General features: G+C 45.9%; 1 protein-coding gene across 2 annotated transcripts in view; it reads left to right on the top strand.

Annotated features, from left to right (window-relative positions):
- TNFRSF21 (TNF receptor superfamily member 21) overlaps positions 1 to 26,659 on the top strand; it is a 47,339-nt gene that overhangs the window by 2,694 nt on the left and 17,986 nt on the right. Inside the window, exons 2-5 of one of the 2 annotated variants that reach the window (XM_079969869.1) lie at positions 5,530 to 5,574; positions 9,901 to 10,552; positions 13,105 to 13,611; positions 23,274 to 23,539. In XM_079969869.1, coding sequence (XP_079825995.1) covers positions 5,533 to 5,574; positions 9,901 to 10,552; positions 13,105 to 13,611; positions 23,274 to 23,539 — 1,467 coding nt within the window. In that variant the 5' untranslated portion in view covers positions 5,530 to 5,532. Of the gene's footprint in view, positions 1 to 3,865; positions 3,912 to 5,529; positions 5,575 to 9,900; positions 10,553 to 13,104; positions 13,612 to 23,273; positions 23,540 to 26,659 lie in introns of those variants that run through there. The other variant, XM_079969870.1, reaches the window with a different exon arrangement.

Here is a 26,659-nt window from a genome sequence, read left to right as displayed (position 1 = left end):
TAGAAGAGGCAGAGGAACCAGAGACCAAATTGCAAACATGTGCTGGATTATGGAGAAAGCTAAGAGAGTTCCAGAAAGACATCTACTTCTGCTTCATTGACTATGCAAAAGCCTTTGACTGTGTCAACCACAGCAAACTATGGCAAGTTCTTAAAGAAATGGGAGTGCCTGATCACCTCATCTGTCTCCTGAGAAATCTCTATGTGGGACAAGCTGCTACAGTTAGAACTGGATATGGAACAACTGATGGGTTCAAAATTGGGAAAGGAGTACGACAAGGCTATATATTGTCTCCCTGCTTATTTAACTTATATGCAGAATTCATCATGCGAAAGGCTGGGCTGGATGAATCCCTAGCCGGAATTAAGATTGCTGGAAGAAATATCAACAACCTCAGATAGGCATATGACACAACCTTGATGGCAGAAAATGAGGAGGAATTAAAGAACCTTTTAATGAGGGTGAAAGAAGAGAGCGCAAAATATGGTCTGAAGCTCAACATCAAAAAAACGAAGATCATGGCCACTGGTCCCATCACCTCCTGGCAAATAGAAGGGGAGGAAATGGAGACAGTGAGAGATTTTACTTTCTTGGGCTCCATGATCACTGCAGATGGTGACAGCAGCCACAAAATTAAAAGACGCCTGCTTCTTGGGAGAAAAGCAATGACAAACCTAGACAGCATCTTAAAAAACAGAGACATCACCTTGCCAACAAAGGTCCGTATAGTTAAAGCTATGGTTTTCCCAGTAGTGATGTATGGAAGTGAGAGCTGGACCATAAAGAAGGATGATCACTGAAGAATTGATGCTTTTGAATTATGGTGCTGGAGGAGACTCTTGAGAGTCCCATGGACTGCAAGAAGATCAAACCTATCCGTTCTTAAGGAAATCAACCCTGAGTGCTCACTGGAAGGACAGATCCTGAAGCTGAGGCTCCAATATTTTGGCCACCTCATGAGAAGAGAAGACTCCCTGGAAAAGACCCTGATGTTGGGAAAGATGAGATGGTTGGAGAGTGTTCTCGAAGCTACCAGCATGAGTTTGACCAAACTGTGGGAGGCAGTGGAAGACAGGAGTGCCTGGTGTGATATGGTCCATGGGGTCACGAAGAGTCAGACACGACTAAACAACAACAACAACAACAACAACAAAGCTGTTCCTTTAATCTCCATTTTGGGATCACAGAACTTTAGCAGCCTCCATTTGTTTAAGAGAATTAATAGGAACATGTTAATCAAAAGATGTAGAACTGGTCGTGCAGTTAATCATTATACACAGGAAGGTGGGGTTTTCCTTGCATTGTTCAAAGCAAATATTTTTCTCCACAAGGAAATGCAATGAGATGTCGGTTATTAAGTGTTTGCTGCCACCTCCTCAGCTGTACTCAGGTTCAAGATAATCTCTAGAGCTTTAGTGTAGCAAGTTTTTGGAAATGTTTGAGGAATGATAGCTGACAGCTTTGGGGCCTTTAATCTTCAGCCCCCCAACAACACTCTTGACATCTAAATGATGAATCTTTCAGCATCCTTGTCCATTGGGTGACACTCCTGAGATGTAAATATACACAGGAGAAATACAAGACTCAAAAGTAGAAGCCTCCGACTGAAGGTCATTTCAGCTCTTTAAAATATGGCGAGTTGACGACATGTTCAGTCGCTTGCAGTGAGAGGCTTGCTGGTGCCATTCCTGAAGACTGCCATAGCCTGTAAGTATGTTTGTGGTTTCTGGGCTGCTACTGCCACCTACGGGTACTGTAAGAAATAAAACAAGTCAGAGTGTTCTCATTTAGTATAGTAGTGCAATTTCTAGCTAAACCATTGCCAATCCCAGACCACTTCATTTGGACAGCTTTATTATATTCAGTAGTTTGCTTGTTTCCTTACATGTTTCTATCCTCCTTTTCTTTATTGAAAAACAAAAACAAAGCAGCATAGATTTACAAAACACACACAACAACCCAAAATCACTAAAAACTGTACCTATGATTACCGCAATATTAGATATCACCCAAAAGCATTAAATTACAGCACTCCTGATTTTAAAAGAGAGGGAGCAACTAACCCCTGTCAAAAAGGCCTTGTCTTGTGTCCCAGCCAATCAGTTGTTGTTGGCACCTGTCTCAAGAGACAATGGAGTGTGCCTCTGGAGGCGAAGTCAAACTGCTGCATCAGCAGCACTGAAGCGACCTCCTCAGCGTGCGAGCCTGCCCAGTGTGTCTGGAGGTCCGGGGCTGCCCAGACAAGACCCCCCTCTCAGCCTCCCTGATGGGGTCCAAAGTAGAGCAGAGCAATATTTTTGGCATCAGCCCATGCAGAAACTGCCTTTTTGGCCATTGGACCCACTATTGGTCTCATCCACTCAATCCACCAGAGCCTGTCCGGTTTGAGACCCATCGGCTGCCCTCTCCTGGCCAGTCAAAGCCCTTTCCCAGAGTGCGGCTGCTGTCGCAGGCTAACAGCTTCTAGGAGCCACAGGTGAGAGCTGAGTGCAGTCTGGGGACATTTCTAAATTTGTTTAGAAATTTAGCGAAAAGATTTATAAGCATCTCAGTTTGCCTAATTACTAAATTCCTTTTATGTGCTTTATCTCTCACTGGGTTAATAGAAAATTAGGAAAGGTGTTAAGTTTCACAGCTAATTTGCAATTTCCATTGTGAATATTTCTTTAAGCCAGTGGTTCCCAATTAGCTAATTACTGAGGACCCCCAATTTTTCAAAAGCCAATCCAACCCCTACTTTTGAAAAAAAAAATGATAACTCTATGGTGGTTACCTCTGCGAAGCAATTTTCTGAAAATGTGGGGTAGCCCCTGATAAGCAAAGGATTTTAGGTATACAGTGGTACCTTGGTTCTCAAACACCTTGGTTCTCAAATGCCTTGGTTCTCAAACACCGAAAACCTGGAACTAAGTGTTCTGGTTTTCAAATGATTTTCGGAAGCTGAACTTCTGATGTGGCTGTCAGCTATTGTTTCCGGGGCATCTGCACCAATCAGAAGCTGCACCTTGGTTTTCGAACATTTCGGAAGTCAAACAGACTTCTGGAACGGATTACGTTTGGTGCTTTTGTTTTTGCTATTTTGCATTTTTGTTTTTGAGGCTTTTTCAGTTAATTTGTTTTTGTGACTGTGTGGAAACCAGGTCAGCTACTGATTGATTGTGTGACTGCGGAAATGGATAAAAGCCCCCCTCTAAACAGTGACTATCATCAGTGCAGCTAAGAAAAAAAAATTAAGATTAATTTTTATCATCTACAATACTGCCTTATTTATTTTATAATACAGTACATTGATTATTGCTTTCATTTTATGGATCAAAGGTCTCATTAGATAGTAAAATTCATGCTAAATTGCTGTTTTAGAGGTTGTTTTTAAAAGTCTGGAACGGATTAATCCGTTTTGCATTACTTTCTATAGGAGAGCACGCCTTGGTTTTGGAACGGACTTCCAGAACGGATTGAGAACCGAGGTAAAGGTAAAGGTAAAGGTACCCCTGCCTGTACGGGCCAGTCTTGACAGACTCTGGGGTTGTGCGCCCATCTCACTTAAGAGGCCAGGGGCCAGCGCTGTCCGGAGACACTTCCGGGTCACATGGCCAGCGTGACAAAGCTGCATCTGGCGAGCCAGAGCCGCACACGGAAACGCAGTTTACCTTCCCGCTGGTAAGTGGTCCCTATTTATCTACTTGCACCCAGAGGTGCTTTCGAACTGCTAGGTTGGCAGGCGCTGGGACCGAGCAACGGGAGCGCACCCCGCCGCAGGGATTCGAACCGCCGACCTTTCGATCGGCAAGCCCTAGGCGCTGAGGCTTTAACCCACAGCGCCACCTGCGTCCCCATAGCGCCACCTGCGTCCCCATAGGAGAGCACGCCTTGGTTTTGGAACGGACTTCCAGAACGGATTGAGAACCGAGGTACCACTGTACTAAAAAAACCAGACTAGGGCTGATAGATATCTGGTTTTCAACATTATGATGTATTAGCAGCTAAAACACTGCAATATTCCAATATATCATGATGTCTGAAATTGGAGATCAGGTGTGGGGATGAGGGAAGGAGCAGACATGGAGATTAGATGGGTGGGGGGAGGAGAGGAAGCGGAGTCACCCCCACTGCATGCTTTGAGTGGGAGGAGGTGGGTGGGGTGGGGTGGGGGTGCATCAAGTCAGTGGGGCAGCCAGCCAAGATGCACGTCCACTGGGGCTGCTGTTGCTTTCCTGCTGACTGAAGTAAGGGCGACCTGTTTTCCCTCACCGTGAGGGAAGGCTGCAGCTTATTGGCTGCCCTCATCTCCCTTATATCAGTGGTGCCTTGCCGTCCTGCTCTCCCTCACACAAGGAGCGATATATTGCTGCGTATTGCCAGGTCAAAATGGTTAGCGCAATGTGATTTCAAAACCAATTTTGGACAATGTATTGAAAAATCTCACAGCGTGAAAACAGAGAATAAAACTTGTGATATCACCATGCAAAATGACAAAAATTTAGTTGGGGGAGGCAAGAGATGGGGCTGCAGACCCCCTGTGGTCCCTGGACCCCCTAATTGGGAACCAGGGCCTTAAGCACTAACTTGCATTGACTGCTCTCTTTAAATTAACTCACAGTTTCCAAGTCGAAACAATAAGCTTTCTACAGACTGCTTAGTTTCGGGTAATCTTATCAACAGCAACTTAGAACATGTAGAACCACCTCTCCCCAACAGACAATAAACTATTGTAGGTGTGAAGCAATCTCCCATTTCGGAAAACAACAGCAAGACTTTGAGCAATGAAGAATAGGCTTTGTTCAAGAGAAACTGTCAAATACGGTAAGCCCCAAACCAAGCAGATCCTGAAACACCTGGTTTAGGAAGTCAAGGGGGCACCAGGTCACCCCCATCCTACTCCTACGCCCCCTCCCCCTCTCGCTAAGGACACTTTTCAACTTCGATGGATTTTGTATGGGGCTGATTTGTAAATCGGGCGCCTGGTCCCCTGCCTCTTGCTCCCTGGACCCTCGGAGGCAGGCGGCCCGAGGTCCCCCCAGGGCTGGAAAAGCGGCGGAGCGCATGGCAGGGCGGCAACTGATGGGGGGCCAAGAGGAGCCGGCCGTGTTTGGCGGAGAGTCGGGCCGGGGAGCAGCGGCTCCTCCTCCCCCGTCCCCCGAAAGGGGGGGGCAGTTCCGGCCCCGACGCCACAGGAAGGCGATTGTGCTGCGTCCGAGGCGGGGCGGGGCTTCTGCGGAGTGACGTCACGGGAGGGAGAAGCTCCGCCTCCGCCGCCCCCCGCCCATTCCGCTGCAGCAGCAGCAGCAGCCGGAGCAGGAGCCGGAGCAGCAGGAGCCGGCGGCGCGGCGAGCGAGGCGTCGTGGCCTGGGCTGGGTCGCTATGGGCAGCCGGCCGCGCCCGCAGCCCCCGCCCGCCCCGCCGCAGCCGCCCTCGGAGGCGGCCTCTCGCTGAGGCCCCAGGCGCGCTCCCTCCGCGGGCCAGGCGCCGCCCGGGGCTCTGCTAGCGGCCTCCATGGGCTCCTAGAGGACCCCCGCCCGCCGCCCGCCCGCCATGGGCGCCCCCGGAGCCGCCCTCGTGGCCAGCCTCGTCGCGGTGAGTGGGGCGGGGAGGGCAGAGGCGCTCTGCACATGGGCCGAGGCCGCGGGAGAGGCGGGGCCTGAGAGAGATGGAGCCGGCGAGGAAGCCAGAGCTCCGCCCAGGAGCCCCGGGAGCGGGGCAGGTTCCTCCTGCGCATGCAGGCAGCAGCATGAGGGTGCGGCTGGGGTTGGAAGCAAGGAGGCAAGAGAGGAGCTTCTCCCTCCCTTAAGGGTCGCTTGCTGACCGGGGCCCTGGATCCTGCCACCCGATGTCTCATAGGCCAGGTGCCAAGGACCTGGATTTATTCTGACCCTGTCTAGTACTGTTACAGCAGAACACCTGCATGTTTAGTACATTTATATCCCACCTTTCCTTCAAGGAACTCAAGGCAGCAGCATTCAGGGTCCCCCCCCCCCCAGTTATCTCTGCCCCCCCAACCCCTGACGGAGTGGCACCGTCACATAGACTGTATCTTGGCAGAGCGGGGAGTTGAAACCAGGGCTCTCCATTCTTAATGGTGCGCCCCTAGCCACCACACAACTTGGAATGGTATTTTTTCTGGGTATATTGAAAGCATAAGTGTTTGAGGTTCCACATGTGTATCTTTGCAACTGAATCCCTCTGTAATGTGTGTGTACAACTTGTGCAAATTTTGATTGTATGCAAATAGTAATCCTGAAAGTCCAGCAAAAAGAATTGAAACTGCCATCAGGATGCACCATTTGTACAAAAGCTTTTTAAAAATAGCAAACAATCTTCTTGGGGTTTTCGTGACCAACAGGCAGAGCCTTTCTGAAGTCCAATTTATCCTTTGCATGGTTCTTGCCACCATGCTATCATTCATTTTAATCTTGCGTGCATAGAAAAATGACTATTGTGATAGATCCTGGGGCATAGATTTGTTACGTTTTCTCCTATTCTTTGAAAACAATCTGGTTACCAAAATCTCCAGCATGAGTCTTAAAAGGAAACAACAACAACAACAAATCAATGGTTTTGCAGAAGTGGAGGATGAGTGCCCTGGTGGAACTGCATCCATTGTGTGCTCGTTCTGGGAAGGGGGGGGGGGACACCCAAGCTGAAAAGCAAAAAATGATGGGGAAATGGCAAGCACTCCCACTGCACCCACCCCCAGGAGTCCGCCAATCCAGCCGTGGTTGTGATTGTGCTTGTCAGAGTGAGATTGTAGCTGATGCAGGGGTGGCCAGCTTTGAGTAAATTTCCCTTTCCATTAAGCTAGTGGGGAGGAGCTTCCCCTGCCACTTTGGAGCTGGTATAAAGGAGTGTGCCTGGCGGTTTGCAGGGCCAGCCATTGTGCTGGCCTGTCTGCCATGCCATCGGCTTCTCCAGCGGCAGACCTTCTAAATCAACTTAACTGGCTTAGCAGGGGAAATGAGCCCAGGTTTCTCCTACCCGAGTGCAGCAATCTACTCAAGGGGGGGGGGCAGAACATATCCTGGGATCCAATGGTAGATCCCAAGACCATTTGCCTAAAAGATATCCTTGCTGCTGTGAGCAAGCCCGCTCAGCTCAGGCCCCTGGGAGATGGAGTGGCTGCAGAAAACACTTAAGGGGTTGTGGTTGTTACTGGAGAACAAGGTGAAGAAGACAGGCCATCTGTGGGGCAGGATGAAGTGAATACCGTATTTTTCGCCCTATAGGACGCACTTTTTCCCCTCCAAAAATGAAGGGGAAATGTGTGTGCGTCCTATGGGACGAATGCAGGCTTTCGCTGAAGCCTGGAGAGCGAGAGGGGTCGGTGTGCACCGACCCCTCTCGCTCTCCAGGCTTCGCGGACCTCTCCTCAAGCAGCAGGAGCGCTCCCGCTGCTTGCGGAGAGTTGCCTGCATGCCGAAGCCTGCGCGCGCTGAGCTCAGTGCTCCAGGCTTCGCGGACCTCTCAGCAAGCAGCGGGAGCCAGCGCTGGGCTCCCACGGCTTGCAGAGAGCTGCCTGTTTGGGGACTGGGGTCGGGGGAAGCTCGGGCCTCCCCCGCCCCAGCCCCGCGCCTGGGGGGAAATAATTTTTTCCCCTTTATTTCCCCCCAAAAAAACTAGGTGCGCCTTATGGGACGGTGCGTCCTATAGGGCGAAAAATGCGGTATCCGGGGTGGAAGCATTTTGTACTGGGGAGAGATTGGAGAAGAGGAAATGTTATATGGCCACTCCCTATGTTCCTTTCTGCAGCCGAAAGGCTTTTGTAACTGCTTCATCAAGGGCTCCCTATTAAAATTCCGTCTCAGTGGGTTTCCACAGTCTTTCCTGCCCTGCCTGAGAAGCCATGTCTGGGCAACCATTAATCAGAATATTAACCCTGACAGAATATTAACCCTGGGCCACTCCCCATTTTTCAGCTATAAGTACATCACATCTTTATTGGGCCTTGATGACAAAAGCAACAAAATGACCTTCCATTGTTGGTACCGACATTGTACTCTTAAATCTCTAGAAATCTCCAGTGCAGTTGCATAGCTGCTGGGATGTGAACAGCCCTGTGGCCATTTATTTGATAAACTTGTAGGTTTTAAATTTCACAGGCAGTTGTGGTAGTTTAGTATTTGGGGCCGAATCTTATTTGGGAAGATATAATGGAAACAATTCTTTGCTCTTCCAGTGACCATCATGCTCAAAATGCTGCACACCCAAAATTACAGTCACTTGGTTGACTGCTAAGAGTTCAACAAAAGTGTTAACCACTTGCATGTGCTGGCTAACTGCAGCTGATCCCAACAAGAGCAAGAATGCAGGATAATAGTCTTGAAGGGCACTTAATTCCAGTTGCTATAACCATGTGGAGTGGACTTAAACTTTGCAGCCCTGAAAACTGAGCCAGTTTAATTTAGCAACTCTGTTTTGTTATCTACTGGCGAAAATCTTACGTTTCAAAGTATGATTTCAAAATAGATTTGAATTTTTTTAATTGACACCACTTCAGATATCTATTTTATTATGCCAGCATTAAATCTGATGCGCTGGCATTGGGGCTTCTCCTGACCCCCACCCCTAGCTGATGCTCATATGGGGGGGGGGCATGGGGAAGGAAAAGGGGGGAAGGCCCCATCGTACTAGCAGAAGTATTTCTGCAGGCTTCTGCAAACAGGACTCATTGGTTGAATCCAGTGCACAATGAAATGGATATTTGAATCAACAGTCATTAGTGACTAATGCATGGAGATAATAGAATAATAGAACTATAGAGTTGGAAGGGATCCCTAAGGGCCATCTAGTCCAACCGCCTGCAGTGCAGGAATCTCAGCTGCTGAATCCCTGGCAGATGGCCATCCACTCTGGGCTTAAAAACCTCCAAGGAAGGAGAGTCCACTACCTTCCAAGGGAGTCCGCTGCTTACTATAGCCTGCATAGCCATTTTAATGCCCTTCCTTCTAGTTGGGAGACATGGGTTTAGAGCTCCTTCCTACCTCATTTAGTCGTGTGTGTGTGTCCCCTCCCCCGAATTATTTCATGTCACCAGCAAGCTTGACCACCCTGCTGTTCACCCCCTTAATGCCAGATAATTTATAAACAAGCTAAAAAGCACTGGCACCAATATAAATCCCCCCCCCACACTGATTACATCCCTCTATTAGGGAAGTTGTCAGTTAATTCCCAGTCTTTGCTTCCTCTGTTTTAGCCCGTTTCCAATCTATAAGAGGACTTCCTCTCTGAGAAACTTTATCTAACACTTTTTGAAAGTCCAAGTATACTGTGTCTTTCCGCTCTCTTGGATCATTCCTTTCCATGTGTTTATTGACCCTGTCACAGAACTGAATGATTCTTTCACCAATTTACCCAGAAGTTATGCTAACAGGCCTGTAACTTCCTGGATCCTTTTTCCATTGGCTGCTTAATGTTCTCTGGCAGATGAGGGCACTTGGAGAGGCTGTTTTAGGGCTACAGGAGGAGGACAACAGTTCCTGGATGGGGGCAGCTCAAAGGGTCAAAGGCAGCTTCTCCTCAGAGAGTCTTCTGCCCCAGTCCTCTGCCAGAGGCTTTCCAAAAGGCAATTCAGAGGGAATGGGTTACACCTGCCTGTAAGGAAGAACCCCACAGGGTCTATACTTGTCTGTCAGGATGCTATGGAAAATCTTTAAAGTGCCATTAGTAGACATTTTGTTGGCAGCTTTTTAGCAGCTTGCGTATTCCTCCCTTCAGAAGCCGATGACCTGCCTAGCGATCAGGGCAGTAAACTTCGGCTCATGGATTGGTAGATGGGCAAAAACTCTTCCAGGCCGCGAGCCGAGCATGTCTTTCAAATGCAGTTACCTAAATAGAGTAAAGCTGATACGGCTTGCTGTGACCTGCCTTATGGTCTGTAGCTAACTTACATTCATCTCTGTGTTTCAGGGATTTATGTTCCTTGGTACCACTGACGCTCAGTCAAAGCTGACATCTGAACAGAATGCCATAAGCCTCTCTTCTGGCACATACAGCCACTTGGATCGTGCCACTAACACAAAGCTGACTTGTGACAAATGTCCCGCAGGAACCTATGTGTCTAAGCACTGCACAACGACCAGCTTAAGAGAGTGCAGCCCATGTGCCAGTGGAACATTCACAAAGCATGAAAATGGGATAGAGAGATGCCATCCATGTAAAAAGCTATGTGAGCCGCCGATGGTTGAGAAAACCCCTTGCACTGCTTTGACGGACCGTGAGTGCATCTGTCCACCTGGTAAATTTCGAGACGGTGATGCTTGCAAATCTTACTCCGTGTGCCGCGTTGGGTGGGGCCTAAAAAAGAAAGGAACTGAAACAGAAGATGTCAAGTGTAAACCTTGCCCTCGTGGCAGCTTCTCTGATGTGCCTTCTAGCATGCTGAGATGCAAAACATTCACTGACTGCTCACAAGCAAACATGGTTGTGATCAAACCAGGGACAAAAGAGAGAGACAACACTTGTGGACTTTCACCAGCTTTTCTGACTGGAGCTGGGCTTTTGTCACGACCGGAAAAGGGTGGAGAACATTACAAAGTTCCTTCTACTTTTCTTTCCAAAGGTAAGTGAACGGCATTGCCAAACGTCTGTAGCTAGGGCATGCAAGATTGGGCAAGAAGTATGGTATCTTACATTTTTGTATATATTTATATCTTTTTTATTATACACATCTTTGTTGTCGTCCCCCATGCCCTCACTTCCCCCTTTTTTCTCTGTATCACTTTTTCTTTAGAATTGAAATTCTTTCAATAAAATATTAATATTAATTTTTAAAAAATTAAGTGTGCTTTTCTGAGAAAGGAGCTGGTAAGGCGTTAGCTGTGTTTTGGAATGCCTTCTGTACAGAGGCACTTCCAGCTGCCAAGCGGTGCAATTATCTCTTGGGTCAGCTCCACACTGGTCAGGGTCTATTTCTGCCCTGGTGGTGGTTCTGTGTTTAGCATACCATGCCATGACTTTTCTGAGCAGTCTGTAGCCATGGAGATGGGAGAGGCTTTTATCTTGTGATCCTCCTATGCCTGCATCCCTCACAGGGACTCTCATGGAACTCCGTGGGAGTTCTGGGTAGATATGCCTGGGATTATATCAAATAAGATCTTATTTTATCCCAAACACTTCAGACTAGCGCCATCCTGTTCACGATTCTGTTGCTTTGCAGCAGTCAGGAGAGTAGGTGCTGATTGATTTGAATGGTGGCTTGTTCCATTTTGTTTTGAAATTTATATATTGTTATGTAGACACCTCCAGGGACACACAGGTGGGCATCCCTCCTTTGGATACAATCCAAACTGCAACCTTCGTAGCTCTTGCATAGCAAGGGTTGTGGAATCAGTTTGTACTCAATGTCCATTCACTGTTATGGATCAAAACACCATTATTGCAAATGTTTGCCATAGCATAAAAATCACAATTGGAATAATTTTATTATCTAAGTCTATATATGCTGTTTCTTTGGAATGAACTAAAAACTGGGTTGAAATGCAATTGGAATATTCCCAGTGGTTATCAGATACCTCCAGTCCTTTTCAATACATAAACTATTGTATTGGGGGGATAAAATGTATTTTTGTTAACTTTCTAGCTGACATAATGTAGCAACAGCTAATCTTAGTACAGTGGTACCTCGGGTTACATACGCTTCAGGTTACAGACTCTGTTAACCCAGAAATAGTGCTTCAGGTTAAGAACTTTGCTTCAGGATAAGAACAGAAATCATGCAATGGCGGCGTGGCAGCAGCAGGAAGCCCCATTAGCTAAAGTGGTGCTTCAGGTTAAGGACAGTTTCAGGTTAAGAATGGATCTCTGGAACGAATTAAGTACTTAACCCGAGGTACCACTGTATTAATAAGCTACTGATCAGTTTTGCTGAAACTTACCAGAAAAATAATAAATCAAGATAACAAACTTTTAATAAAAGAATGGAAATGGTTTATTGAATATCTACAAACTAAACAGATAAGAACATTGGCAGGATTATTGTAATAACCTGTAGTTTTATAAGAGTATATATTTAAAATACATGAATAACTTAAGATAATTTAGAATATGCAGGAAATGTAAAAAATAAATTTAAGGAACCACAGAAAGAGGAGGAAGTAAGTCAGGGACTTTAAAATGGCTTCAGTGGATCCATCGTATTACCGAGATGTAGCTATTGCAGTCGGATCTGATTGTGGTAACAAAGTATCGTATCAAAAATATGAGGGACTGAATCAAGGTTGTTAAAATAAGATGCTGGTCCATTGCTGCGCGATACATTCTGACAAAGCATGGCTGCCAAACTGAAAGAGGCGAAGCAATAGACGTGGGCGGACTTGAGCCAAGATATTCTCTTGGTCTCAGCACAGCATGTTTAGAAAACTTAATTCATTTCTGACACTTTTTCTTTGTAATGAACTATCAATGGCTTTCACCATAAAATCTGGTCATGCCTAATCTAGAACAAGGAGAAAAAGCATGCTCAATGTCATGTGCATGTTTGATTATTTTTGCAAGTTGGGGATCCCTGCAAAACAATGGCTACACTTTGTCAGAACAATGGGCAAGGTGCTGGTTTGACTTTTGCTCTTTAGTTTTGGTGTTGTAAACATTTTTGAATATTGCAAAACTTAACTGAAAGCTTAATTGTGCCTGTGACATTTGGGGCTTTATTTATAGATTTACTTTTAGATCATCAAAGCAGCTTGCAAACTTGTTTGGAAAAAATTGTTCAGAATCTCATCAGGGACAGGCTTCCACATACAGACCTTCTATTCTAGAACTATCTCCCTTGCCCTTTGCAATTATTCGCAACCTCTTCAGTCTGGCTGTCTTGGCCTCCAGCAGTCGAGCAACAGAGCGCCCCTTTCCCAGAAGCGCATTCCCTATTAAACAAAATTTGGGGCTGTTGTTGATACCAATGTATGGGTCATGAGGTTCAACTTGCTCCTTCCACCCAGTTCTTCCTGTGGATGCTGTTATATGTATATTTGTTTGCACTCACATAACATAAATGAGAACCCCCTTTGTAAGTCCTCTAGGAATCAATCGTACTTAAAGGGCATTTGGGCCAGAGCTACAGTAAGAGTGGGTAGGTTCTATACCTGCTGCTCTAACATTGCATTTGTTTTTCAGGTGTGAATGCTTCGGTTTCCAATTTTTCTGCCACCCCTACCCCAAATGTGTCCGTTGACATGGTGGAGCCAACCAACAGCTACAATGGGACTTCAAAGAATGAGACTGTAGTTGTCAACGTGACTGATATGGGATATGCTACGCCTTTGAATCACCAGCAAACCTATTACCATAAGTACGCCCCTCCCATCCTGAAAATACAGCCAGCGCTGGAAATGAGTGGCAGTGTGAAATCCAGCATTCCCTACAAACCCCCCAAGAGAGGCACTCCAAGGCAGGCTGCCCACAGGCATTTTGATATCAATGAGCACCTGCCCTGGATGATCGTGCTGCTGCTGCTGCTTGTGCTGGTGGTGATCGTTGTGTGCAGTGTCCGTAAAAGTTCACGAACTCTAAAGAAAGGACCACGGCAGGATCCCAGTGCCATTGTCGAAAAGTCTGTTTTGAGAAAATCTTCCACTCTGACTCAGAACAGGGAGAAATGGATCTACTACTGCAATGGCCATGGTGAGTGATGTCGAGCAAATTCCACAAATGAAACCTAGAGAATTCTGTTCATAACTGAAATTGTTCATCCTGTTTAACTTAAAACAACAGTTTTGCAGCACATTAAAGACCATGCTATTGAAGCTGGCATTTTTCAGTTGGGGGAAAACAGCTTTGTGACAAGATGGGATGGCAGCTTGGAGTAGGAAAACAAGCAATGGGAATAAGATCTTTCCCACCTCCACCTGCCCCAGAACTAGAGATTGGAATCTCCCATGGCTACTTTTTGGAAAGAAGCACGGCCATTCCGAAACAGCAGCTTAAAAGTTGCCTCTGGTTTGATCCTAAACTTAAAGCACTATGGAAGTGGAGTGGCGTGCCTTGACGAACTTTATATTCGTAAAAGCTGTTTGCTATTAACTCCCGAGCCTCTGTGATGTGGTAGTTATCTCAAAATGGCTCAGCAGGTTAAAGCAAATGCTGATGTGGTCCATTGCTCTTGTGTATTTGCTGGCTTACCTGCCTGTGTCTGTGCCAGGTGTATTCTTGCATTACTTAAGGCACGGTTCTTCAAATAGTTCCTATAAGGATACTAGTATAAATGCATAACATTTCCATTGTCTTCAGCAGAGAATAAAGCAAGAAAGCCCAGAATGGCTATCATAATACTGTTGATAGATCAGTCAGCTGAAAAATGTATGCAGGCTTCCAAGTTAGTTTTCTTATTCAGCAGAATAGAAATATGCTCAAGGTTGTGGAGAGTCCTCAGGACTACTTTGAATTGCTGTCTTCAGAGATGGCTAAGCCCCAGCTCAGGGACCCAATCTGCCCCCTTCCCAGGAAAAATAAAGTAGGCTGTGCTGGGGTGAGCAGAGCCCAGTGCCTGCTGCGCAACTGGGACTCGCACAGTTGGGTGGAGATCAGCTGCAGAGAGAGGGCTTATTTGGCTTGTGGAGGGTGGTTGCCCCCATTTCTGGCTACCCCAGCTGCTGGTATACTGTCCCTGCAATGCTGGCAAAGGTAAAATTTAGCTCTTGGGTCAGGAAAGGTTAGCCAGCCCTCCATTAAACTATGCCACAATTTTATGGACCCCTCAGCAGGTTTAATCTTCCCCCAAAATATATTATGCTACAAAACTTAAATACAGAATCAGTGATTACAGTGGTGCCCCGCAAGACGAACGCCTCGGAAGACGAAAAACTCGCTAGACGAAGGAGTTTTTCGTTTTCTTAGCCGCTTCACAAGACGCATCTCCCTATGGGCTTGCTTCGCAATGCTTGCGCGCCTTCCCCTCTGTCCCCGGAGATTGCGGGGCAGGCAACGGGGAGAAACAATCTTCTCCCCGCCGCCCCTTGCTTCAAAAGAGGTCTGGGGACAGCGGGGAAGACGCGCTGCGCTTCCCCTCTGTCCCCGGAGATTGCGGGGCAGGCAACGGGGAGAAGCAATCTTCTCCCCGCCGCCCCTTGCTTTAAACAGGTCCGGGGACAGATGGGAAGGCGCGCAGCACTTCCCCTCTGTCCCCGGACGGTCTCCATAGGAACGCATTGATTGATTTTCAATGCATTCCTATGGGAAACCGTGCTTCGCAAGACGAAAAACTCGCAAGAAGAAAAAACTTGCGGAACGAATTAATTTCGTCTTGCGAGGCACCACTGTATACATCACAGATGGCTTTAAGACTTCCACCGCTTTTATATATTTGCAGCAGGAGCTCCAGAGAGAGAGAGAAGCTATGCTCCTGGCGTTCCCCCCCCTGTGATACACCACCATTGCCATTAGTTTTAGTCTTGCCCACAGTTGGCATGTGACCCACCCAAAAACCCTAAGAGGATGTGCCTTTTGACAAAAACTGGGGTGGAAATCTATCTAAAATTTACAATAAGAAAATTCTACCTCTAGCACACTTTTGTGCCCCCTTTGGCAGGCCCACTTGCAGCTTCGCCCCCACCTCTGGCATTAAGCCTGAATAGGGAATTCTGTGTTCATTCATAAAGCCAAGGCTCTTCTCTCCGCCTCCAGTTACTTTTGGCAAATGGGAACACACAGCTCTTCCATGTGATTATGTGAAAGTGGGCTGCTGACTGCATCTTCCTCAACTTCAAATGCTTCTCTAGAGGCTGTACTCTTTTCTTTTTCTTTTTAAACAAACATAGACGCTGCCTTCACTTCACTCTAGGGGAGGCTCCTTGTTTAGCATGAACTGCCTAGTTCCTGGAATATAGATTTTCAAGCAACTTACAGGGTCTTCACTGAGTCACCCTGCCAGTGCATTCTTTCGATAGCTGCCTCCAAGCTGGCTAATGCGTAATGGCGATATGCAAGTATCCTGGGGCGGGAGCCTACCTGTTAGCCTTTGCTTGCTTGATGCAGGGAAGGCAGGGAACCAAACCGGAGCCACTCTTAGCAAAACAGGTTACTGTGGCGCACACTGCCAGAAAGGGCTGCCTTTCCTAGTTGTTTCAGTCTGTTGCTCTTAATTGATCCCTTTGCCCTTAATTTGCCCCTTCTTCTTTTTTTAAAATAAATGTTATTGTTGCAACACAAACACACACGACACTAAAAGAATAAACTTAAAAAGAAAATACTGTACAAATACAAGTACGAATATAGACACAAATACTAAACAAATAATAAACATATCACCATATTTCACTTCTTCCTTTCTTCTAATTGACTTCCTTCGTCCTCAGCGTGGGTTTAAAAAGGTAAAGGGACCCCTGACCATTAGGTCCAGTCATGACCGACTCTGGGGTTGCGTTGTTCATCTCGCTTTATTGGCCGAGGGAGCCAGCGTACAGCTTCCAGGTCATGTGGCCAGCATGACTAAGCCGCTTCTGGTGAACCAGAGCAGTGCGCGGAAACGCCGTTTACCTTCCTGCCAGAGTGGTACCTATTTATCTACTTGCACTTTGACGTGCTTTCAAACTGCTAGGTGGGCAGGAGCAGGGACTGAGCAACGGGAGCTCACCCCGTTGCGGGGATTCGAACTGCCGACCTTCTGATTGGCAAGTCCTAGGCTCTGTGGTTTGACCCACAGCGCCACCCGCGTCTACTTTCATATTTAATAAACTGTTTCCTTCTCATTTTGTTTTTTCCTACTTTTCTTTCTATTTTAGACTTTTACAGCTTAATTTGTTTTGCAAAAATTAATCAAAAGAAGTCCACGTATTAATTTGAGGGCACTGCTTTTTAAGATAATCTCTATATTTTCCCCATTCCTTTTGAAATTTTTGTTTAGACTGACCCCTAACTGCATCTGTCATTCTAGCCAACTCAAAATAATCACATAATTTTTCTTGCCATTCTTTTTTTGTTGGTCTGACTTGTTTTTCCAATTTTTGGCAATTAGGATTCTTGCCGCCAATGTTGCATACAGGAATATTTTTGTGTTTTCTCCAGTGATATCTGAATCTAATATTCCCAATAGAAAAGCTTCTGGGTTGTTGTTTTTTTACAAAAGTTTGTTTAAATATTTTCTTCAACTCTTCATATACCAAATCCCAGAAGTTCTTAATTTTATCACAGGTCCACCACATATGTAGGAGCGTCCCCGCTGCTTGATTGCACCTCCAACAAAATTTAGATTTTGTTTTACACATTTTAAATATTTTGCGTGGTGTTAAATACCATCTATAAAACATCTTTAACAAATTTTCCTTTATCGTCTCACAAGCTGTAAATCTCCAATTCTCTTTCCATAATTTCCCCCATGATGATAATTGAATAGGTTTGCCTATGTCCATTGCCCATTTAATCATTACCTCTTTTACTTGTTCATCCTTCACCTCCCACTCTAGTAAAGTTTCATACATTTTTGAGATTACCTTTGTCCTATTTTGTAACAATTCTTTGTCCTATATTCAAATTTCTCTTGCAAAACCTTTTTTGTTATCTGTTCTGAAAACTTCAGAACAGTGTTCTGATGGTGGTACTGAATCCACCCTGTTTGGTGATGTTTTACTTCCTTATATTTTTTCAGTTTCAATTTGTTATCTTTTTCTTCTAGTAATTAATTTGCCCCTTCGAGGCAACTATGCAAGTTGAGCCCTGAAGGAGAAAGCTGGACTGGGCAGGGCTGACAGGGGGCAATGAGGTAGGGTGTTCATGAGCAGGGGGACAGAGGGCATCTTTCCCAAGCACCCCCCCCCATAAAAGAGGGGGGGACTGAAGCCAGCACAGGAAAGGAGGATGGAATCATGGAAATTAAATGGAAAATAAAACAGGGAGGGTTTAGATAAAGGAGGAAATTAATTGGAGCATATGTGATTATTATTATTTTTTAAGATCCATAACCTTGATTTAGTTGATCCATAAGCCTATAATCTCATGGAAAGTAGTAGCATAGAAAATGTTTATATCCTACAAAATGATCATTTTAATATTTTTCCCCAAGTAAATATCACCCAGTCTAATGAGACTTAGTTCACGTACGTAAAAATGAAAGCTCGGGATTTGTGACTTTGCCATCTGCTACGATTTGGGGATAAGGGGAAAGCCGATCTGCAATATCTGTTCAATGAGAACAGCAGTCTGCAAATATTCAAAACTAGTTTGCAGCTTTAAATTGCCTTTGTCCTGCTCCCCTTGCCCCCCTCTCAGTCCTCCTCACAAGCTCTTCCAGGTGATTTGTGTTTATGATGTGGTGTTGTTTTCTGTCCATGTTTGGGTTATTGTGTGCTGAGCCTAGTTAGCTTGTTGTTAGAGAAAGGCACTCCACGCGTGTTCAGAGGTACTGGCTTGAGTTGGGCTGGTGTTAGACTCTGTAGTGAGGAAGTCTCAAGCTTGTTGAAAGCCTGACGTAATATAGTGAATAAGAACAATTATTTATCAGCTGGCATTCCCCCTGCTTCAAGTCTCAGCACTATCATGAACTCACAAGGTGACTTAGAATCATAGAATCATAGAGTTGGAAGAGACCACAAGGGCCATCGAGTCCAACCCCCTGCCAAGCAGGAAACACCATCAGAGCACTCCTGACATATGGTTGTCAAGCCTCTGCTTAAAGACCTCCAAAGAAGGAGACTCCACCACACTCCTTGGCAGCAAATTCCACTGTCAAACAGCTCTTACTGTCAGGAAGTTCTTCCTAATGTTTAGGTGGAATCTTTTTTCTTGTAGTTTGGAACCATTGCTCCGTGTCCGCTTCTCTGGAGCAACAGAAAACAACCTTTCTCCCTCCTCTATGTGACATCCTTTTATATATTTGAACATGGCTATCATATCACCCCTTAACCTCCTCTTCTCCAGGCTAAACATGCCCAGCTCCCTTAGCCGTTCCTCATAAGGCATCGTTTCCAGGCCTTTGACCATTTTGGTTGCCCTCCTCTGGACACGTTCCAGTTTGTCAGTGTCCTTCTTGAACTGTGGTGCCCAGAACTGGACACAGTACTCCAGGTGAGGTCTGACCAGAGCAGAATACAGTGGCACTATTACTTCCCTTGATCTAGATGCTATACTCCTATGGATGCAGCCCAGAATTGCATTGGCTTTTTTAGCTGCCGCGTCACACTGTTGGCTCATGTCAAGTTTGTGGTCAACCAAGACTCCTAGATCCTTTTCACATGTACTGCTCTCAAGCCAGGTGTCACCCATCTTGTATTTGTGCCTCTCATTTTTTTTGCCCAAGTGCAATACTTTACATTTCTCCCTGTTAAAGTTCATCTTGTTTGTTTTGGCCCAGTTCTCTAATCTGTCAAGGTCGTTTTGAAGTGTGATCCTGTCCTCTGGGGTGTTAGCCACCCCTCCCAGTTTGGTGTCATCTGCAAATTTGATCAGGATGCCCTTGAGTCCATCATCCAAGTCGTTGATAAAGATGTTGAATAAGACCGGGCCCAAGACAGAACCCTGTGGCACCCCACTAGTCACTCTTCTCCAGGATGAAGAGGAACCATTGATGAGCACCCTTTGGGTTCGGTCAGTCAGCCAGTTACAAATCCACTGAGAGGTAGCATAGTCAAGTCTGCATTTTACCAGCTTCTTTACAAGAATATCATGGGGCACCTTGTCAAATGCCTTGCTGAAATCAAGGTAGGCTACATCCACTGCGTTCCCTTCATCTACCAGGCTTGTAATTCTGTCAAAAAACGAGATCAGGTTAGTCTGACATGACTTATTTTTCAGAAATCCATGCTGTCTATTGGTGATCACAGTATTCCTTTCTAGGTGCTCACAGACTGTTTGCTTAATGATCTGCTCCAGAATCTTCCCTGGTACTGATGTCAGACTGACTGGGCGGTAATTATTTGGGTCCTCTCTTTTCCCCTTTTTGAAAATAGGGACAACATTTGCCCTGATGACTGCCAGTGGTTCTGAGATCACATCTGCCAGTTCTTTTAATACTCTTGGATGCAGTTCATCTGGCCCTGGAGACTTGAATACATCTAAACTAGCCAAGTATTCTTGTACTATCTCCTTAGTCATTCTGGGCTGTGTTTCCTCTGCTGAATCATTTGCTCCAAATTCTTCAGGTCGGGCATTGTTTTCTTTATCGGAGAAGACTGAGGCAAAGAAGGCATTGAGGAGTTCAGCCCTTTCTGTGTCCCCTGTTTGCATTTCACCATCTTCTCCTCTGAGTGACCCCACGGTTTCTTTGTTCTTCCTTTTGCTACGAACATACCCATAAAAGCCTTTTTTGTTGCTTTTAACCTCTCTAGCAAGCCTGAGTTCATTCTGTGCTTTAGCTTTTCTGACTTTGTGTCTACACGTGCTGGCTATTTGTTTGAATTCCTCTTTGGTGGTTTCCCCCCTTTTCCATTTTTTGTACACATCCTTTTTTAATCTTAACTCAGTTAAAAGTTCTTTAGATAGCCACCCTGGCTTCTTTAGGCACCTTCCATGTTTCCGTCTCATTGGTATTGCCTGAAGTTGTGCTTTTACTATCTCCCTCTTAACAAACTCCCAGCCATCATGAACTCCCTTTCCTTTTAGTATTACTGTCCATGGGATCTCACCCAGCACTTCCCTAAGTTTTATGAAGTCGGCTTTCTTAAAGTCAAGAAATTGAGTCCTAGTATGCTTGGCTACTCCTTTCCACTGTATAGTAAACTTCAAAAGAGCATGATCACTCGCGCCTATTGATCCTTCCACTTCTACCCCACTAACCAGGTCATCAACATTGGTTAGGACCAGATCTAAAATGGCTATTCCTCTTGTTGCTTCTTCCACTTTCTGGACAACGAAGTTGTCTGCAAGGCCAGTGAGGAATCTGTTTGACCTTATGCTCTTGGCTGAGTTTGACATCCAGCAAATATCCGGGTAATTGAAGTCCCCCATTACTACTATCTCCCTTCCTTTTGCATGCTTGGCCATCTGTTCCAGGAAGGCATCATCTATGTCCTCCGTTTGGCTTGGGGATCTATAGTAAACTCCCACAATGAGGTCACTGTTATTCTTCTCTCCCTTAATTTTGACCCAAATGCTCTCACTTTGGCTTTGAGGTTCTAAATCTTGGATCTCTTCACAGGTATACACATCCCTGACATATAACACCACTCCTCCTCCTTTCTTGTCTGGTCTGTTTCTCTGAAATAGATTGTATCCCTCCATTATTACATTCCAGTCATGGGACTTATCCCACCAGGTTTCAGTGATGCCTATTATGTCATATTTAGTTTGCTGTAGCAAGAGCTCAAGCTCATCTTGTTTATTTCCCATGCTTTGCGCATTAGTGTACAGACATTGAAGTCCATTAATCATTCCCCCGTGTCTCTTATTTAAGGATTTTTTCCTCCCACCCCTAGGTCTGCGTGCTGTTTGCTCCATTTGGTCTATGACATTTGGATGACTTGAGGCAAGCCACAGTCTTACACCCCCTTGATGTGAGAGTCTGCCTAACTTACCAAAGTATTGTAAAGATTGCTGTGAGGGAGTTGTTAGACTGCAGAGAAAACAATCATTTTAAGGAGTAGTAGATTTATTGTGGCATAAGTTTATGGACTGGAGCTCACTGCATGCATCTGTGAGTACTCTGTACTACAAAATGTCATGCTGCAATAAAGCTGTTTTCCAATGTCAGAAGATTCTTGCAGTCGGTGGAATTCAGTGAGTTTGGCAAGAGTTCCCTTAAGAGATTCTTTCAATACTGTTAAGGGAACTCTCCTCGAACCCACTGAATTCCACTGATGGTAGCAGATTGGCAGGGCGAATGGAGGTGGATCACCCCCACTTGATAGAGGCACTGACAAACACAGCATTCCTCAGATCCAAAGAGAGACCCCTGGCTTGCATATATTCTTCCAAAGGACCGCTGCAATGTCCTACAGGGGTAGTGGGAGGGCGGCCCCCCTGGGGCATGGACAAGGCTGTCTGCCTGAGGAAGGGAAGACTGATGAGCCAGAAGAGGCTCTAATGGCCTGTTGGCTTGCTTGATCAAGACCTCCATTCTGAAACTGCAGAGGTGCTTTCTGTGCAGCCGGTTTGCAATGGGGGCACATTTCACACCTGTGTTCTGAGAGACTTGCGGCCAAAATGCCTTATCATGCTGGGACTTCAGCTCATATGTTGCGTTTGTATTTTTCATCTCTCCATCAGTACTAAACAAGGTACCTGGTCCCTGAGTTTTGTTTTAAAGCTGCTCTTTGAATAGAAAGGTCACTGCTTGCAATAAAAGGAAAGATTTATTTCCTTATACTAGTGAGTTGGCTGTGCAGTCTCTCTGAATTTGGCATCAGCATAAATGCCAGAGTAATTCTGAAATAGATTTGAGTTGTAACCAAGTGTTGAAGGTGGAAAGGAAATAATGGCTATCATCTTCAGTCCTCCTCAATTTAATATATATCTTGGTCTTTCAGCTTCAAATTCTATGTGGTGCATGGCTTCCATGCTCCTGGTGGCAACAAACAAGTCTCCTTGTCCTTTGCTCCATTGCCAACGGGAAGCAGAAGACAATTGGCTGGCAGCCTTTGGCAATGAAGACAAATTAAAGGAGCCCTCCCACCACTTATGGCATATGGGAAAGGCATCTTGAAGCCCAAAGTAAGCTGGATCCACAGGTTGCAAGAGGTATTTTCCTCATGTTCTCTCCTCTGGAACTTCACATAGAGGGAAATGGGGAAGGGTGCCTTCTGGATGCCTGTGGAGCCCTGAGGTTCTGTATGGATAGATAAGTGAGACAGTTTCTACTAAGCTTTCTCCAGAGGTGGCCCAGGTCATCCATCCTTTTCAAATCCCAAAACTCGTCCTATTATTATCCTTTCAGTCATGGGGGAATGTTGCTCCCCATGGGCCCAACTCACCACTGCCAGACTCCAGTGGATAGAACTTGGGGTTCTAGTAAAAAACAAAGTAGATCCTGAAAGTCCAAAGTCTGACCATCTCTGCAGTATGGGAATTGCAGAAGCACAAGCAATAATACCCATTTTTTAAAACCCTTCAAATTTAGGTGAACCAAAGTAGCATTGCCATAACTGCATGAGGCAATGATCAGGGCTACTCATAGGATCCCCAACTTGGCACATTTTTGGAGGACATAAGGTGGCACCATCAACTATTAAGAAAGCTAGAGCATTGGTGTTTGCCTCTCAATGAACCTTCTGGTTCAGAAAAAATATTAACCAGTAGACTACAAAAAAGCTTTTGAAATACCGCTGTGAGGGACCTTGTTGCTTGGTCCGAATATGCAACGATGACCCCTGGGAATACTAAGCAAAATTCAATTTTCTTTTGGGTTATCACCCGTCAAACAGGCATTGACATTCTGAAGCTGGTGGCAGCCCAAGTTGGAAGCCAGTGGAAGGAGATCTACCAGTTCCTGTGCAATGCAAGCGAGCGGGAGGTGGCTGCTTTCACCAGCAGCTATTCTGCAGACCACGAGAGGGCCTATGCAGCTTTACAGCACTGGACCATCAGGGGCTCTGAAGCCAGCCTTGCCCAGCTGATCAGTGCTCTCCGTCAGCACCGGCGCACGGATGTGGTGGAGAAGATCAGGGGCTTAATGGAAGACACGACACAGGTAAGATACACATGTAATGCTTGGCTCTGTTAGCTCACGCCCAGCACAATCCTGACCATGTCTGCTCAGAGGTAAGACCTATTGGATTCAATGGGACTTACTTTCAGGTAAGTGGAATTAGAGCTGCAGCATTAGTGAATTAAGGCTCGGTCCCTGCTGCTGATTTTGAGGCCTACAAACAGGATAGCCCTTTGTAGGGTTTAACTACCTTCATAGCACCATAGACTTGTAGAACTGGAAGGAAGACTGGTGGTCATCCGGTCCAGTCCCCTGCAGTGCAGGAATCTTAACTTATATCTTTACATTCCTGGCAAAATGTTGCCAGTTTCTTATGGCCTGAAAGATTTTCCTCAACGATCTGATGGAGCTCCACTTACTTTTTTGTGTTCCATGAATTCATGGAACCTGGAGGAGATCATACTTCCCGTTTTGAGAACTGGCTGTGCCGATAGATAATAACGGAACCCTTGTGTTCTGTCCCCCCTTGGACCAGACCTTTGCCTCCTTCAGGCATCCTGGTATTGGTTACAGGTGTCAAGCGGGAATTGTACAGCAAAATACAGGGAGCTAGCAGAAGAATTCCCCTTTCCCCTTGTTTCCTTGTTCCTTGTTTCACTCCATGCTGCTGTAAGCAGTTGGAAGCCCTGAAATGACACTAAAGGTAAAGGTATCCCTGCCCGTCCGGGCCAGTCGTGACCGACTCTAGGGTTGCACGCTCAAGAGGCCGGGAGCCGGCGCCGTCCAAAGACACTTCCAGGTCACATGGCCAGCATGACGAAGCTGCAGCTGGCAAGCCAGCACCAGCGCCGCACACGGAAACGCCGTTTACCTTCCCACTATAAAGCGGTACCTATTTATCTACTTGCACTTAGGGGTGCTTTCGAACTGCTAGGTGGGCAGGAGCTGGGACCGAACGACAGGAGCTCACCCCGCCGCAGGGATTCAAACCGCCGACCTTACGATCAGCAAGTCCTAGGCTCTGTGGTTTTACCCACAGCACCACCCGCGTCCCTATGAAAGGACACTAGTACCTACCAATTAAGCAGTGCATAATGTAGTTTAAAGTTGCTTTCTGAAACAATTGGCCAGTGTCAATCCTATAGGTAAGCAGCAAAGTGGGACTTTACCACTATCTTCCAGCAATCTCTCAGTATTACGGAGATCCTGATTATACCACAGAGAGTGCAGCATTTCATAATGCCAAGTCAGCAGCAGGTGATTTTCTACACATTTGTTTAAATCAGGTTTGCCTCTGCCTTTTATTTTTAAACTGTATTATACTTTCCAAGCACGTTTCTGAGCACAATTCAAAGTGTTGGTGCTGACCTTTAAAGCCCTAAATGACCTGGGTCCTGTATACCTGAAGGAGCGTCTCCACCCCCATTGTTCTGCCCGGACACTGAGGTCCAGCTCCAAGGGCCTTCTGGCAGTTCCCTCACTGCAAGAAGGCAAGTTACAGGGAACCAGGCAGAGGGCCTTCTCGGTGGTGGCACCCGCCCTGTGAAATGCCCTCCCATCAGATGTCAAGGAAATAAGCAACTATCTTACTTTTAAAAGACATCTGAAGGCAGCCCTGTTTAGGGACGTTTTTAATGTTTAATGCTGTATTGTGTTTTTAACATTCAGTTGGGAGCCGCCCAACTGATGGGCGGGGTATAAATAATATATTATTTATCATTATTTTTATTATTATTACTTATGGGCATTCATGTTTCCTTTTTGCTGGAAATCTTCTCTCTGGAGAAAGACCTGACTAACGCAATATGTGGGTTGTTGGTCCAAAGCCCAGAGGCTTTTCTGACAACATTGAGCTTTTGTTCTTGTTCCTGTTTTCCCTAGTAAATATACTTTGCAATAGATCATGGTGTATCAAAAAGTTTTGTGTGTGTTATTGTGTTCTTTTCAGTGGGGCAGTTTTTTAACGAACAGGTTGCTGCATGAGTGACTCCTCCTCGTCTGTTTTGTGTTATCTGAAATTTGCTCTCCTAGGCTTCGTTCTTGTGGGTGCAGGATTCTCAGCTGTAACCTGAGCAGAGTCATCTGTGCACCAAGCTTGGCTTCTGATTCATTGTTTTAAATAATGAATACCTTTGTCTCACCACGTTATGCGCTGCAGTTCCTGTTCTAATTTTAAACAGCAGAAAGCTAAGCATTTTTCTCTAACCTCTTCTTAACTGTGCCACATACAGCTGTTGTCTCTGTGTTCTGTGCTAGATGAGTTCTTGCATCAAATATTTGTGTCTAAAAGCTTAATGCAACATCACCCTACCTAAAATCATGTCATGAATTTGATTCTTTGTCTGTTATGTTTCTGTGGGAACTCAAAGGAACTGCAGGGTGTGGTAGTGGGTGCAGACTTCAACTTGTATCTTAAGAATTCATTCCTTCGTTCATTCAAAGCTTCACAGAACAGCTTACATATCAATATGATGAACAAAGTCCCTGCCCTCAGGCTAGCAGTGTGAAAAGACCTGGACACACAAGGAAAATGGACTGTCTGGTGAGGTGCTGGGCTCTCCTACCTTGGAGGTCTTTAAGCAGAGGTTGGTTGGCCATCTGGGAGGGAGGGATGCTTTGGCTGAGATTCCTGCATTGCAGGGGTTGGACTAGATGACCCTCACGGTCTCCTCCAACTATGTCCCTTCTATGACAAAGGAATGGGGTGAAGTGTAAAGCAAGTAAATTCAGACAACAAATTCCTACTGCTGCTTAGAAAAACCAGTTGGGTTTGAAACAGCTGGTTCACAGTTCGAAGCACAGGGCTTGTTGGGCTTTGCAAGGGAGCCTGAGGTTGCAGCGCACCCTTACAAGGTGTGGTCTTGGTCTTGGCTTTCATTGGCTTTTCTGGTTGCCAATGTACATATTCAGTGGGTGATATCCAGCCAAGTCATAGTCTGAGTACTTAAAGTAATTCACTTAAGTCCATTGATTTCAATGGGCTTACTGTGAACATGGCTGACACTGACTATTGCTCAACCTCCCCCATGCCCGATGAAGTCTCCAAAGTGAAAGGAATACAGTGGTGTCTCGGGTTAAGAACTGAATTCGTTCCGGAGGTCCGTTCTTAAGCTGAAACTGTTCTTAACCAGAGGTACCACTTCAGCTAATGGGGCCTCCCAC

Source organism: Podarcis cretensis (genome assembly GCF_951804945.1).
Source record: "Podarcis cretensis genome assembly, chromosome: 3".
NCBI lineage: Eukaryota > Metazoa > Chordata > Lepidosauria > Squamata > Lacertidae > Podarcis > Podarcis cretensis.
Note: the sequence above shows the minus strand (reverse complement) of the source record. Positions and strands in the feature narration are given on the sequence as shown.